Below are 16,199 nucleotides of genomic sequence, written 5' to 3' on the forward strand. Positions count from 1 at the left end.
TTTCTTTTATTATTATTTTGAGATTATAATTTAAATTTCTCCCTTTGCTTTCCTCCCTGAAACCTTCCCATATACCCATTCCCACTCCATTCAAAATTCATGGCTTCCTTTTTTGACAATGAAATAGGGTTTGCATTTGTTTGTACTATTTTTTATTTAAAACTTTTTTTCATCTTACATATTAACCCCAGTTCCCCTTCTCCCATCCCTACCTCCCCACTTCTCACCCCCATCAACTACTCAGGGGTGTAAGGCCTTCCTTGGGGGACTCAATAAAGTCTAGCGTACCAAGTTGAGGCAGGACCAAGCCACTTCCCCTGTATCAAGGCTGAGCAAGGTATCCCACCATAGGGAATGGGCTCCAAAACCCAGGTCATGTACCTGGGATAGGTCCTGATCCCAGTTCCAGTCCCTCCCCCAACAGATGAAGCCACCCACATTCAGAGGGGCTAGTTTGGTTTCATGCAGGATCCCCAGCTGTCAGTCTGTGGTCCATGAGCTCCCTCTAGCTTGGGTCAGCTGTCTCTGTGGATTTCCCCATTATACTCTTGATGCCTCCTGTGCCTCCCCCCCCCCCCGTTTCATATGATCCCTCCTCCCTCTTTTCAGCTGAATTCCAGGAACTCAGCCCAGTGCTTGGCTTTGGGTCACTTGCATCTGCTTCCATCAGTTACTGGATATAGGTTCTATGATAACAGTTAGGGTAGTCACCAATCTGATAACAGGGGAAGGCCAGTTCAGGCATCCTCTCCACTTTTGCTAGGAGTCTTAGTTGGGATCATCCCTGTGGATTCCTGGGAGTTTTTCTAGCACCAGGTGTCTCCCTAACCCCATAATGGCTCCCTCTATCAAGATATCTCTTTCATTGCTCTCCCCTGCCATCCCCCCTTAATTTGGCCTTCTAGATCTCTCATGTTCCCACCCCCATCCCATCCTTTCTACTCCTCCCAGTTTATCCAGGAGACCTTAACTATTTTCCCTTCCTGAAGCCCTCCATGTGTGTCCCTCTTAGGATCCCCCCTTTTTACTTAGCTTCTCTGGGGCTGTGGATTGTAGCCTGTTTATCCTATGCTTTATGTCTAATACATTTATGAGTGAGTACATGCTGTCTTTGTCTTTCTGGGTCTGGGTTACCTCACTTAGGATGATTTTTTCTAGTTCCATCCATTTGCCTGCAAATTTCAAGATGTCATTGTTTTTCTCGCTGAGTAGTACTCTATTCTGTAAATAAATGTACCACATTTTCTTTCTTTTTTTGGTAAAGATTTTTTATTATTATTTTTTAAATTTTTTATTTAAATTCAAAACAAGCTTCTTTTACATGTCAATCCCAGGTCCCTCTCCCTCCCCTCCTCCTCTGCCCCCCCCACACACACACCGACCTCCTGTCCCATCCCCTTTCTGCTCCCCAGGGAGGGTGAGACCTTCCATGGGGGATCTTCACAGTCTGTCATATCATTTGGAGCAGGGCCTAGGCCCTCCCCCATGTGTCTAGGCTGAGAGAGTATCCCTCTAACCACATTTTCTTTATCCATTCTTTGGTTGAGGGGCATCTAAGTTGTTTCCAGGTTCTGGCTATTACAAATAATGCTGCTATGAACATAGTTGAGCAAATGCCCTTGTGGTATGATTGTGTATCCTTTGGTTGTGTGACCAAGAGTGGTATTGCTGGGCCTTGAGGTAGACTTATTGCCATTTTCCTGAGAAACCACCATACTGATTTCCAAAGTAGCTGTACAAGTTTGCACTCCCTCCAGCAATGGAGGAGTGTTCTCTTTCTCCACATCCTCTCTAGCATAAGCTGTCATCAGTGGTTTTGATCTTAGCCATTCTGATAGGTGTAAGATTGTATCTCAGCTAAGAATTCTTTAAATTTCTTTTGGCCTTTTGAGTTTCTTCTGTTGAGCATTTTCTGTTTAGCTCTATACCCCGTTTTTTAATTGGATTATTTTGTATTTTGATATCTAGTTTCTTAATTTCTTTATATATTTTGTAGAACAGCCCTCTGTCAGATGTGGGGTTGGTGAAGATCTTTTCCCATTCTCTAGGCTGTCATTTTGTCTTATTGATCACATGCTTTGCCTTACAGAAGCTTCTAAGTTTCAGGAGGTACCATTTATTTATTGTTGCTCTTGGAGTGTGTGCTACTGGTGTTATATTTAAGAAGTGGTATTCCGTGCCCATGCATTCAAGGCTACTTCCCACTTTCTCTTCTATCAGGTTCAGTGTAACTGGATTTATGTTGAGGTCTGTGATCCATTGTGCATGGTGATAGATATGGATCTATCTGTAGTCTTCTACATGCCAGCATCCAGTTATTCCAGCACCATTTGTTGAAGATGCTTTCTTTTTTCCATTGTATAATTTTAACTTTGTCAAAAATTAGATGTCCCTAGTCATGTGAATTAATATCAGGGTCTTCAGTTCCATTGATCCATGTGTCTGTTTTTATGCTAATACCAAGCTGTTTTTATTACTATAGCTCTATAGTGGAGCTTGAATTCAGGGATGGTGATGCCTTAACATCTCTTCTTTTCCACTCTGATGACCACTTTTTCTATTTTTATGCTCTATCTCTATACATATATTCATCTATCTATCTATCTATATATATGTATATATATATAAAGCTATAATGTAGATATGAATGACAACATATGATATTTGCCTTTCTAAATCTGGATTGAGTCACTTACTATTACTAAACTAATTTCTGGATCCTTTCATTTAACTACAAATTTCATAATTTAATTATCTCTGCTGCTAGGTAAAATTCTGTTGTATAACATTTTCATTATCAATTCATCTGTTGATAGACTGGTAAGCTAATTCCATTTCCTTGCTGTTGTGAATAGAGTAGCAATAAATATGTCTGTGTAAGTTTATCTATGGTAGGATGTAAATTCTTTTGTGTATATACCTGAGGAGTTATATAGCTGGGTCATATGGCAGTTCTATTTTACATAGCGAAAGCTTTATACTGATTTCTAGTTGACACACCCAGTTGACACACACAGCTTTGAATAAAGGTTGTTTCCCCCACATATTCACTAGCATATGTTGTAATTTGTTTTCTTTAAAACAAATTTGTGCGTGTATGTTTGTGCATGCTTGTGTGTTTGGACATAGATTTCACATGTTCAACATGTGAAAGTCAGAGAACAATCTTAGTTCTCTCCTTCCTCCTTGCTTAAGGCAGTCATTCTTGTTTGCCGCTGAGCTGTGATATTTTACCTAGCAAGCCATCATTTATTTACTTGTTGATATCCATTCTGACTGGAATAAGATGAAATCTCAACATAGTTTTAATTTTCATTTCCTAAATAACATGGATGTTGAACACTTATTAATATATTTATTGTTCATTGTATCCCTCATTTTGAGTACTGTCTGGTCATTCCATTAACTCATTTACTGATTGTACTTGTGTGTGTGTGTGTGTGTGTGTGTGTGTGTGTGTGTGTGTGTGTGTGTGTGTGTGTGTGTGTTGTGTGTTGGTGTTTAATTTTGCAGCTTATATATTCTGGATAGTAAACTGAAGTATCTTTTGAGAACTTCATTTATTGGTAGTTTGAATTTCTGTGCATATGTGTTTAGTTTTATAGTTATTGATATATGGAGTATTCTAGATATTAACTCCCTGTCTGAAGTGTAACTAGAAAAGATTGTCTCCGATTCTGTAGGCTGTTTACTATTCTGAAAGTTTCTTCTGCAATATAGAAACTTTAATTCTATATTATCTCATTTGTCAATACTTGTAATTATTTCCTGTTCAGAAAGTTCTTTAACTATGGCTATTTCTTGAAGTGTTTTTTCTCCCTAGTAATTTCAGTGATTCCGGTTGTAATTAGGGTCTTTGATCTATTTTGTGTTTGTTTTTGAGACAGGGTCTCTCTACATAACCCTGGCTGTCCTGGAAGTCATTCTGGAGAGCTCTGAATTTAGAGATCCACCTGTCTTTCCCTCCTGTGTGCTGTGATTAAAGTCATGTGCCACCACACCCTGTTCTTTGTAATCCATTTTGAATTATTTTGTGTAGTGTGGGAGATATGGATACTACATATCTAATTTTGTCAGCACCATTTGTAAATAGGTTCTCTTTTTTACATGTTTTTAAAATCTTTGTCAAATATTAGGTGCCCGTGGATTTGTGGGTTTATTTCTAAGTTCTCTGTACTGTTCCATCAGTCCATGTGGCTGTTTTGTCACTATCACTCCCTAATATAGTATGAATTGTTCTTTCTACATAGGATTACTTTGGCTGTTTACTATCTTTTTTATTTCCATATGGATTCTTTGATTACTTTTTTTAGTTCTATGAGCAATACCATTAGAATTTTCATGGGAATTTTATCTGTAGACAACTTTTAGTAATACACTATTTTCACAAAATTAATTGTGCTAATCCAGGAGCATGGAAAATCTGTCTATTGTTTATTCTCTTCAGTTTCTTTTTCTGGGTCTCAAAGTTTTCATTGTATAGATTTTTCTCTTGGTTAGGTTTATTCCTAGGTACTCTTTTAGAACTATTATGAATGGTATATTTTTTTGTATATCCCTTTCTTAGGAAGTTCTTCTTGGTATATAAGAAAGTTATTGATGTCTTTTGTATGCTGATTTTGTATCATGCAGCCTTACTGAAAGTGTTTATCAATATTAACAGTTTTCTGATGGACTCCATATGATCTTTTCAGTATAGAATTATGTCATCTGTGAATTTTGGAAAATTTGACTTCTTCATTTTCTATATTTTATCCCCTTTATATCTTTCTAATGTTTAAGTGCTGTAGCTAAGACTTTGAGTACTATTTTGAATGACCGGAGAGACTGGGCACCTTTATATTGTTCTGAATTTTAAAGAAAATAACTCCTCCTCATTTATTATAGTATTGTCTGTAAATTTGTTGTATATATCTGTTATTAATTGAATATATGTACCATCTCCTAATTTATTTGTGTATGACTGAGGGTACATGTGAGTATATTTTCATGTGGGTGCATGCATGTGTGCGTATATGTGAATCCAGAGGTCAGATATAGGTATTGTTCCTAAGGAGCCTCCAGCTTTGTCCTTGTTTTTAGAGACTGGATCTCTTATTTTCCTGGAGCTAGCCGTGATCAAAAAGCCACAGAAATCTACCTGTCTCCAACTCCAAACCTCTAGGATTATAAGAGTGTGCTACCACACCAGGCTTTGGTACAGGGATTCAGGGGATTGAACTTGCATCCTTATGCTTATGGAACAAATATTTTATTGACATGAGTTATCTCCTCAGCCCATATTGCATTCCAGATTTAAAGAATTTCTTTCATGGAGTCATTTTGAATTTTATCAAATGCTTTTTCTTCATCTATAAAGATGATCATATCATTCCTCTCCATCAGTTTATTTGTATAATATATTACATTTGTTGATTTCTGTAAGGTGAATCTCTGAGTTGAAAACAAGGTGGTCATGATGTGTGTTCTTAATATGCACTTGAAGTCAGTTAGCAAGCATTTTACTGAGAATTTTTTCATGTACACCAGAGAAATTGTTTTTGCAGTTTTCTTTTTTATTTAAAATATTGTAATTATTTATGCCTTCTCCTTACATGCCTCCTGCTCCCTCTCAAGCTCATGGTCTTTTTCTTTAATTGTTATAGCTACATACATGTATAAACACCAAAGTATATGAATACAACCTTCTGAGTCTATGTAGTATTGTTCGTATATGTATGATTTCCGGGCTGACGCCTGGTATTCAGTAACCCCATCCTTGGGATGACTAATTTTCCCTCTCTTAACAGCCCTGTCTGTCTTTGTCTAGGTGTGGCACCCCACGAGATTTTCCCCTTTCATGGTATTATGTCTATTTATGTTGTCATTGTTCAGGTCTTGTTTAGGCAGCGGTATTGTTACAGTATTATGGATAAAGCTTCCTTGCTATCTCTAGGAGACACACTGTCACAGCAGACTCTGTGGTCCTATGGCTCTTCCAATCTTTCTGCCCCCTTCTCTGCATGTTCCCTAACCCTTAGGTACAGAAGTTGATTGTAGATGTATCAGCTGGGGCTTTGCACCCCATGTTTTCTGCTTATGACCAGTTGTGGTTTTCTGTAATGATTTCCATCTGCTGCAAAGAGAAGCTTCTTTGATGGGAAAGAATTTAACTTATGTCTGTTCATAAGGATAAAAGTATATAGAATGTAGTTAAGAATTATGCTTGTTTAGTAAAGTGGTTATAGTAATTTCTCCTCCCAAGATTTATGACCTCACTAGCCCTGAGTACATGGGTAGGTTTTCAATATCTGGTATGATTTCCCCCTTGTTGAGTGGCATTTAAGCCCAGTTAGTTAATGCCACATAAGAGTAGTACATCCTTAGGGATATCTTGCCCTGCTGGTCGTTGTTGTATTTCATAGACATCACAGCTGAGTAAAGTTGCTTCCCTTTTTTGGTAGCTTGAATAGTATTCTCTGGTACTTCAAATGCTAATACTCAGGGAGAAGGCTTTCAGGTCACATCCTCCAAATTCTCTGAAGTGCATGTTGTCTTCAGCCATAGGGACTTACCTTGAACCTCTGCGAGGCAACCAAGGACACCAGTAATAGCTTATTTAGGTGTCTCTTAGACTCCCTTGACAATCAACTCAAAAGGATGTTTCTCATCCAGGCATGGTGGTGCATGTGTTTAGTTCCAGCACTGGGGAAGCAGAAGTGGATAGATCTATGTGAGTTCAAGACCAGCCTGATCTACAAAGCAAGTCCCAGGACAGCCAGGCCCCCACACAGGGACACTCTGTCTTGAAAACCCCTCCAAAAAGTGGGGGACTGTTTCTCATGTTTCATTCTGGAGGGCTTTTTTTATTAGATGTTCTGTAGCTTTGCCAGGGTGGGGGTGGGGTGCATTATCAACTCAAGGGTAATAACTTTAGTTAAATACATGAACACACATACAATGCATATACATACTATATCTAATTTTCTTAAATAAAAATAATACAATTCCTTATGGATTTTTGAAACATACTTAGTGTTATTTTCCCTCCTTCCTCCCTATCCTATGTCAACCTCATTCCCACCAGGCTATCTAAAGCCCTCCTATTTTTCCAGCTTCCCCCTTAATATTACTTGTACCCTTCTACTACCCTTTCTAGCTGGTGGTTCCTTTTCCCAGCCCACCAGTCTCTTTTTATTTCCATGGTTTCTGTGATTATTCCACTTATTATTCTACTTATTATTATATACTCATGTGAAATCCTCAAGCTAGGAACTACAGATGAGAGAGAACTTATGTTGTTTGTATTTGAGTGTGTGTTTCCTCATTCAATATATTTTCTAGTTCCACCCATTTTTCTGCAAATTTCATAATTTCAGAGGGTTTTTTCAGCTGAATAGTATTCCATTGTGTATATGTACATTTTCTTTATGCATTTGTCAGTTGAAGGATATATAGGTTGTTTGTATTACCTAACTATTGTGAACAGAGTGGCGAAGACCATGGTTGAGCAGGTATCTGTGGAGCAGGATGTTGAGTTCTTTGATCATATGCCAAGGAGTGGTATAACCCAGTCATATGTCATAGGTTTAGTTTTAGCTTTTTGGGAGGTCTCTATGCTGATTTCCACATGGGCTGCACCAGTTTGCAGTAACAAAGGTGAATTAAGGTTCCCTTTGTCAGCATTTTTTGTCCGTTGTTTTATTGATCTTGGCCATTCTCACTGGGGTATGGTAAAATCTCAAAAGAGTTTTGGTTTGCCTTTTCCCAATTGCTAAGGAAGATGAACATGTTTTGAGATATTTTTAGCCATTTTTATTTCTTTTGAGAATTCTGTTCAGATCCATAGCTCAGTTTTGAATGGTTTGATTGTATTCTTGACTATGATGGATGGATGATCTTTTGGTATGTGCCTGTTTTACAAGGATTTTATTGAGTTTTTTTTTGTATCTATGTTCATCAAAGATATTGATCTGTACTTTTTACTATTTTATGTATCTCTATCTTTTTTGGTATTTGATTGATACTGACTCTGTAGAAGGTGTTTGAAAATGTTCCTTTTGTTTTGATATTTTTGAATAATTTATGAAAGTTTGGTTGTAGATCTTCTAGAATTATATTAGGAATTCTGTGAACCCACAAGGGCCAGAGTGTTTTTTTAGACAGAAGGCTTTAAATTACTATTTCAATTATGAAGTATGGATAAGGAAAATGTGGTACATTTACACAATGGAGTACTACTCAGCAGTAAAAAATAAAAACAATGACATCTTGAAATTTGCAGGCAAATGGACGGAACTAGAAAAGTCCACCCTATGTGAGGTAACCTAGATCCAGAAAGACAAATGTAATGTGTACTCAGTCATAAGTGGATATTAGACGTCAAACAAAGGACACCAGCCTACAGGCCACAACCCCAGAGAACCTAAGTAACAAAGAGAGATATCTATAGATCCTCTTAGGAAGAGGAAAAAGACGAGATCTCCTGAGTAAATTGGGATTGTGGGTGTGGGGGAAGGAAGGGTGGAAGGGAAGTGGGGGAAAATGTATATCTCAATAAAAAATAAAATTTCCTTATTTGTTATTTGTATATTTAGGTTGCTGATTTCTACTTGGTTTGTTTAATTTTTGTGGTTTGGATGAATCTAGAAGTTCATTAGTTCTTTTAGATTTTCCAACTTAATAGACTACAGGTTACTAAACTATTCCCCTAGAGTTTCTTTCTAAATTTCTTTGGTGTCTGTTGTAATGTTCTCCATTCATTTCAGATTCTGTTAATTTGGGTCATCCCTTTTTGTTTTGTTTTTGGTTAGGTGGGCCAAATGGCCATTGATCTTGTTTATCTTCTTAAAGAATCAGCTTATAGATTCATTGTTTGTTTGTTTCTATTTTACTAAATTTGGCCCTGGTTTTTATTTCTTTGAACTTTGGATTTTTTCCAAAATCTTGAGTTGCATCATTAACTCATTTATTTGTGTTCTCTTTGATTTTTTGGGTTTTGTGTGTGTAGTAGCTTAGGCTATAGATTTCACTTGCCGTGCTGCTTTTAATGTGTTGTATTTCCATTTTCTTTTTGTTCCAGGAAATAAATTTTTTTTCTTGGTTTCTTTTTGAACCATTCATCTGGAGTAATGAATTGTTTAATCTCCACAGGTTTGTGTATTTGCTAATGATTTGTTTGCTGTTGATTTTAAGTTTTGTTACATTATGGTAGGTATGATACTATGCTTATTCCTTTCTTCAGTGTGAAGTATTGTTTCCAGCATTCTTTTTAGGGTTGGCTTGGTAGACAGGAATTTTGTTAGCCTGTTTGTATCGTGGAAAGTTTTTCTTTCTCCTTCAAGGTAGTTTTCCTGGCTATAGTATTCTTTTAGAATTTCTCCAGACTCCATTGAGAAGTCAGCTCTTATCTTAAGGGTTTTCCTTTATATGTGATTTGTGGTTTTCTTCTTGCAGCTGTCAGTACTGTTTTCTTTGTTCCACATATTTAGTAATGTTTCAACTATGATACGCAATGGGAATTTCTTTTCTGATCTTGTCTGCTTTGTGTTCTGTATGCTTCTTGTATCTGCATGCATATGTTTTCCCTTAGTTTGGGGAAAGTTTTCTTCCATGATCTTGCTGAAGATCTGGTCTATGTCATTAACCTGGTTCTGTTCCCTCTTCTATGCCTGTAATTTGAAGATTTGATGTTTACAGGATGTCTCACATTTCATGCCTGTTCCTTTCACCTGTTAACTTTTTTATAGTTTTGTATATGTGATCTAATTTTTCTAATTTAAGTGCTGATGTTCTGTCTTCTACTAGATCCTTTCTACTTGTGAGACTGCCCCCTGAACCTTTTAAACTATGTTTTTGTGTTTTTCTCTTTTACATTTTTCTTTATTAAATTGGGTTTTCAAAACAGGATGGAAGGAGAATACATACAAAGAAGCACAAGGAGTTCTGTGGTGCTTGAGGAATTATGGATCTTGATTGTGTTGGTGCTTGTATGAATCTAGACATGAGATAAAATGCATAGAAACACATACATAATATTCATACATGCATGAATTCAGGTTATATATGTTGAAAGATAATGAGTTCTATATTTTCTTTGGTAGTATTGCACCAATGTTAACTGCCTGGTTTTGATAAGGAACTAGAGGTATATTAGGTATCGTCAGAGTTGCTGTTTGAAGGACAGGTAGATCTTGGTCCCATAGACTCTCTTCCTATGATGATACAACTGTTTTAAGTAAAAAATTTTCAATAAATGGCTCCCATTTGTATGTATGGTTTAAGTTTAGTTGTGCTGAAGGTAGAATGATATAGAAAACCATTTATCACACTTCACCCCCACTGTATCACAAGGCCAGGAAATGCACACAAAATGGAAGAGCTACATGTAAGATAAGTTCTCCTACTTTATTATTATCTTTCTGTCCTTTTTAAGTACATGTATTTCTTTGCTTTTTGAAAGTAGTTTTAATGGGAAAATTGACAGTCTTCAGTTATATTTAGTGTTAGTGCTTGTTCTTAGCACTGTGATAATTATGCTTTTTTTCTGCCAATAACAACACAGGACAGATGAAATTAACATGTTCTGCATACTTACAGGAATGCTCCCCAAATTGACCAAACTCAAAAAACATTTTCAAGAAAGTAAAATAGTACAACTTTAAAGTTAAATTACTCATGGCAGTTGTGGCAAAGGAATAATAAGCTGTGAATTAGGAGAACTGTGTGATTGTTTTAGCTATCACTTCTTCCTACTGAAAAAAAATGTTTTGGAATGCAGATGAAGAAATTTGACCTCATTATATGAAAAATCCAGAATCATCTCAAATTTATTTCAGTTACTTAAGTTATAATTTACAAGTGTAAATGACTTCATAGTGCATTTGAAAACATTAATTTTAAGGTACAAAAGAATAAAATATATGAGTCCTACCTTGTAAGGCATACTGGAAATATTTCTGACTTCAAGTACCAGGCTTTAATTTTAATCTCACCTCTGCTGCTTACCATTCATGACATTAAACCTTGTGGTACCTGCCTTTCCTCAAATATTGACTATATCATGCACATGCACAAAGTTAATAAGTGTATCATGAGCGTGATAATATTGAGGTAGAAACCATTAAAATGGGTATTAGGAAAATGTAGTCAAATTGCTGCAAGTTTCTAAGAAAGTGTTATGAATGATAAGAGATTCAGATTGAACTTTAGAAAGTGAAAAGATGGGGAAGAGTGAATAGCTAGAAACCTTAAAAATGTAAGTATGTTGAGAATTCTCTATTTAGTTCTGTGCCCCACATTTTAATTTCATTGTTTGGTGTTTTGGTGACTAGCTTCTTGAGTTCACTGTATATTTTGGAAATCAGCCCTCTGTCAGATGTGGGGTTGGTGAAGATCATTTCTCATTCTGTTGGCTGTTGATTTGTCTTACTGACTGTGTCCTTTGCCTTACAGAAGCTTCTCAGTTTCAGGAGGTCCCATTTATTAATTGTAGATCTCAAGAGCCCCCCGTGGAGGGCCCTACCCTCTATGGGGAGTGGAGGGGGAGGGGATAGGGGGATGGTGGGGGGAGAGGGAAGAGGGAGAAGGGATTGATATGTGAAATTATAATTTTGTAAAACTAAAAAAAAGATACAGGGTATCAAATTCCACCCTATATACCATAATACATAGGAGTTGTTTTTGTGGATTTTTGTCATGAGGGAAATTCTTCCAAATAAATTACTTTTCAGTTTAAAAAAATGTAAGTATGGCATCATACCACAGTTGTAGATTCTTAAAAGCATATCCCACCAGCTGTTTATATTTTAATGTTATTTTTTAATGTGAGCAGCTAATTGAAATCTTGATTGGTAAGATTTACATAGCTTAGAAATAGTTAATTTTTACGTTCTTACGTTAACAAGAGGGTATCATAGCAAAAGGGCAGGCACTGTCTTTTCAGTGTGTTTAATAGTCCTTGTTCATTGTTTGCATTTGTTTTTAAGTCTGTAATTTAGCCTTTTCAAAAGCACTTTGGTAGTCTGTAAATTTCCTGAACCTAAGTGCTGCTTTCTGTATTAGAACTGTTTTACTATATTCTAAAAGTGCTATAGGACAAATGAAAGTGTTTGATGTTTGATAGGTTTTGTTTTGTATGATATTAGAATGAAGACTCTTGTGGGCTAGACAGATCTATCAATGGTATTTCTCCCCAATAGTAAATCAATCACAGATACTTGTCACTTTGTGGCTTTTATGCTCCTTTTTTTTATATATAGTTTCGACTTTACATTGTCTGATGAAAAAAAATCACTTTAAAATATTTGCCACCTATATACAAAACATACTTGATTGGGGTAGGACAAAAAAGAGTAATATGATGTAGACCCTCAAGGATATAATAGGAAAGGAAAATACACACACACACACACACACACACACACACACACACCGATAACTATAATGCAAAATAGGTTGCTGCTAAGTGTCATGAGCTCTGTAGGATTTCAAATTTTAGAAAGCATTTTTAACAGCTGATCAAAAATGTTTTTGTGGACACAGTAGCATTTGACTAATTCACATAGCTTGTAAATTAATATTAACATGGCAGTGTGGTGAAAGAATCCTAAAATAGCAGAGATTCCAGTGCCAAAGATTTTTATCTTTGTAAATTGCAAAAATCATTTCAATCCAGTAAATGTATTCCAGTAAACATTACCACAAATAATAATTTAAGGAAAATATTTGTACTTATATAATAAATGTTTTATGTATGGTGGGTAATTGATGTTTTTATATTTTTAGGCCATGAATATTGTGGTTCCTTTCATGTTTAAATATGCTGTAGACAGCCTCAACCAGATGTCGGGAAACATGCTGAACCTGAGTGATGCACCAAATACAGTTGCAACCATGGCAACAGCAGTTCTGATTGGCTGTATGTGTGATTCTTTAATCTGTCTACAGGTGTTGACTTTCTTCAAGAAGGTTTCATCATATTTGAGCAGATGACCTTTTCACCACAAATACAACTTAGCATTTTGGATTTTTATTATTTTATGTGAGATTTGTTTTGATCTGTTTTTTTTTTAATTCTTTGTATGATATGCTTTACAAAACTTCTGTGATACAGTAGCATTTTCCATGTTTGAAAAAAAGAATAATATAAAATAAGACATTAAATGTATTACCACCACCTTCACTAAGCTTTTTATAAGATATCTTTGTAGAATGGCCAGCTGTTTTCTTACTGTTAATTTTAAATGGAAGTGACTAAGTAATGATATATGAATATTAGTGCTTTGTTAAAATATATTCAGTGACTATGATACACAAATACAATTTGAAAATAATAAAACATTCTTTCAAATGAACGGGGCCCCATACATTTGAAAGGACCCTTCAAGACTTCAGAGACAGAAGCAGGGGCTTCTTAAAAGCACTTGACTCTTCAGGGTCTAAGCCTTTTGCATTTGTTATTTGAGAGAATTGAATTAGATACTGTACATTTATCAACAATGAAGCCACCTGGGCTATTCTATATTAAAAGTATTTTAATTGGAAAAAATCTTTTAGCATCTGAAATCCAGGGTCAAATACCACTGAAAGGTATTTATGCTGCTGGAAAGGTTAGTACTCATTAGAGTAAACAAGTTCTATGCTTATTTTAGTGTAAATACTCTGTATTATATTTACTGGCTGAATTATTCATTGTATAAAGATTTCCTGCAAAAAAAAAATGATTTTCTGCAGCCTTGCCACTTACACTGCTATGATTCTAATGCCCCCTCTACTTTTTTCTTTTTTTGTGTTAGATGGTGTATCAAGAGCCGGAGCTGCCTTTTTCAATGAAGTTCGAAATGCAGTATTTGGCAAAGTAGCCCAAAATTCAATCCGAAGAATAGCCAAAAATGTATTTCTCCATCTTCACAACTTGGATCTGGGTTTCCATTTGAGCAGACAGACAGGAGCTTTATCTAAGGCTATTGACAGAGGGACAAGGGGTATTAGTTTTGTCCTCAGTGCTTTAGTGTTTAATCTTCTCCCTATTGTGTTTGAGATGACGCTTGTCAGTGGTATTCTGGTAAGTAATGCGTTTTTTTCCTTTCATAGTAACCTTTCATCTTGCAATCTTATTAATAGCAAATTAATATTGAAGCTGTTATGCTTTTGCATACCACGACGCCAGAAAGATTATGCCAATTATTTCATTATTTTGCCACAAGTACCAAAGGACAGTTCAAATTCTTTATCATTTTTAGACACCTAGATCATTGATTAGTGCTTGTAATGTTCTCTTTCCAAGAATTTTATATGTCACACATTGGATTGATGTGCTCAGAATATTTAGATTTCTGTTTATCAATCCTAACATGTTAAAATATTATAATCTTTAAATTAATTACTTTTTAGGTTTAACTGTTTCAGTGTTAGAATTTGATAGTATAATTATGGCAGGTGCAATTAGACTTTCTTTTCTTGTTACCTTGAGTAGATTGTCTAAGTTATTAGATTTTTAATTCATTATTGATTAATATAACTTATCAGTATCATACTTTTTATAAATATCCTTTGAAATTTGCTGCAGTGATGCTATAAAGTATCAAGAAAAGCAATCACTTCCTTTTTTAAGTTTTGTTTCATCATATTGTCTTTAAAACAATGACTTTAAGAAAAGGAATATTTTTATTTATTTGAAGTGCATAGTATCTTAAATAATACTTTCAAAGAAAACAATATTCTCTATAAACTTTCCATCTTGACAATTAGACTAAAATGTAGACTGTGAACTGCTATCCAGTTACAATTTTGATTCAAAATGTTATTAAGCATGGTTCATAATCATCTTTTACTAAACTAATTATTTTTGCATTTTCAAAAAATTCTACTTTATTCGATTTTATTTTACATGATAGAGAATGTTGTCAGTTTTTTTTTACATATCTGATAAATGTCTCACTCTTCCTATTTATGGGTGAATAATGAAAGTCAAAGACAATTCAATCACTTTTCTTTTTTTGACTTCTTTTTCTAGTATTACAAATGTGGTGCCCAGTTTGCATTGGTAACCCTAGGAACACTTGGTGCATATACAGCATTCACAGTTGCTGTTACACGGTGGAGGTATGGTATTTCCCAGAGGCCAGTCAAGGCTGCAGAAATTAGTAATGGTATAGTATATGTCTCATGCTGTGGAAATCTTTGTTTTACAGAACTAGATTTAGAATTGAAATGAACAAAGCAGATAATGATGCAGGTAACGCTGCTATTGACTCACTGCTGAATTATGAAACTGTGAAGGTAATCTGTTTAAGTATCTTCTCATCTGCCTTTCACACTGACTGAGAGTTGTTCTGTCATTTAACAGGAGCTGTAAGAACATCAGATTACGATAGGATCTCTAGGTGTGATGAAATAAGATTCCTTCATTTTTCTTTTGTTTAGAAATATTCTCCGTCTTTCCTCTTCAGTTTTTATTTGAAAATAGCACAATGTTACCTTCTGAATTAGTTGATAAATGATCATAAATATATGATTAGCATCTTGATTACAAATGAACATTAGCTAATTCAGTTAACGTGCAAGTTCCTGGTCCTTTTTTTATCCTTTAGAATGCCTAGCATAGTGCTTTCCCTTAATTCTTTCATTCATTTTTGCTTTCTTTCACTTTATAATTGCTGATTTCCTTAATATGCAAAGCACTATACCAGCAATATGCTACAGTGGGAGAAGATTATAGTGTCCTCCTTGACTTTCCATAATCTTATAAGCTGTTGGAAAAGTTAAAATAAGTATTCTGATGACTAGTCAAAAGGCATGATATGGTGAGGGCAGTGGGAACTATGAATTTAAGGCGTCAGGTTAAGGCTTTGTGACAGAGGTGGAACTAGTGGAAGATATGTTTAAATAAGCTCTAGGCTCCAGTTGATTAGCTAGTTAGTAAATGTTTTTTGGATGAATTTGGAATATATTGGAATATAATCCATTATTTGAAAACCTTCAGGAATAACATAATCTAATATATTGAAAGTCACTATATACATACATGGATGTGTATATTATATGTTCCTGGTTTTATTTTTGACAATTTTATAGATGTATATAATGTATTGTGATTATATTCTCCCCCCAATATCCTCTCTTATCCACTTCCCATTATCCCTTCTTATCCCTTTCCTACTCCTGCTGACCCATTTCTTTAATCAAAGTTGAGTTTTATGATAGGATCTTCAATACCA

At 35.4% G+C, this 16,199-nt stretch overlaps 1 protein-coding gene across 1 annotated transcript in view; it reads left to right on the plus strand.

Annotated features, from left to right (window-relative positions):
- Window positions 1-16,199, plus strand: part of Abcb7 (ATP binding cassette subfamily B member 7) — a 129,801-nt gene that overhangs the window by 92,503 nt on the left and 21,099 nt on the right. Inside the window, exons 5-8 of the mRNA XM_027433065.2 lie at window positions 12,766-12,898; window positions 13,776-14,044; window positions 14,996-15,084; window positions 15,174-15,261. Of these exons, the coding sequence (XP_027288866.1) occupies window positions 12,766-12,898; window positions 13,776-14,044; window positions 14,996-15,084; window positions 15,174-15,261 (579 nt within the window). The remainder of the gene's footprint in view (window positions 1-12,765; window positions 12,899-13,775; window positions 14,045-14,995; window positions 15,085-15,173; window positions 15,262-16,199) is intronic.

The sequence above is a fragment of the Cricetulus griseus genome, chromosome X, assembly GCF_003668045.3.
Source record: "Cricetulus griseus strain 17A/GY chromosome X, alternate assembly CriGri-PICRH-1.0, whole genome shotgun sequence".
NCBI classification, from domain to species: Eukaryota; Metazoa; Chordata; class Mammalia; order Rodentia; family Cricetidae; genus Cricetulus; species Cricetulus griseus.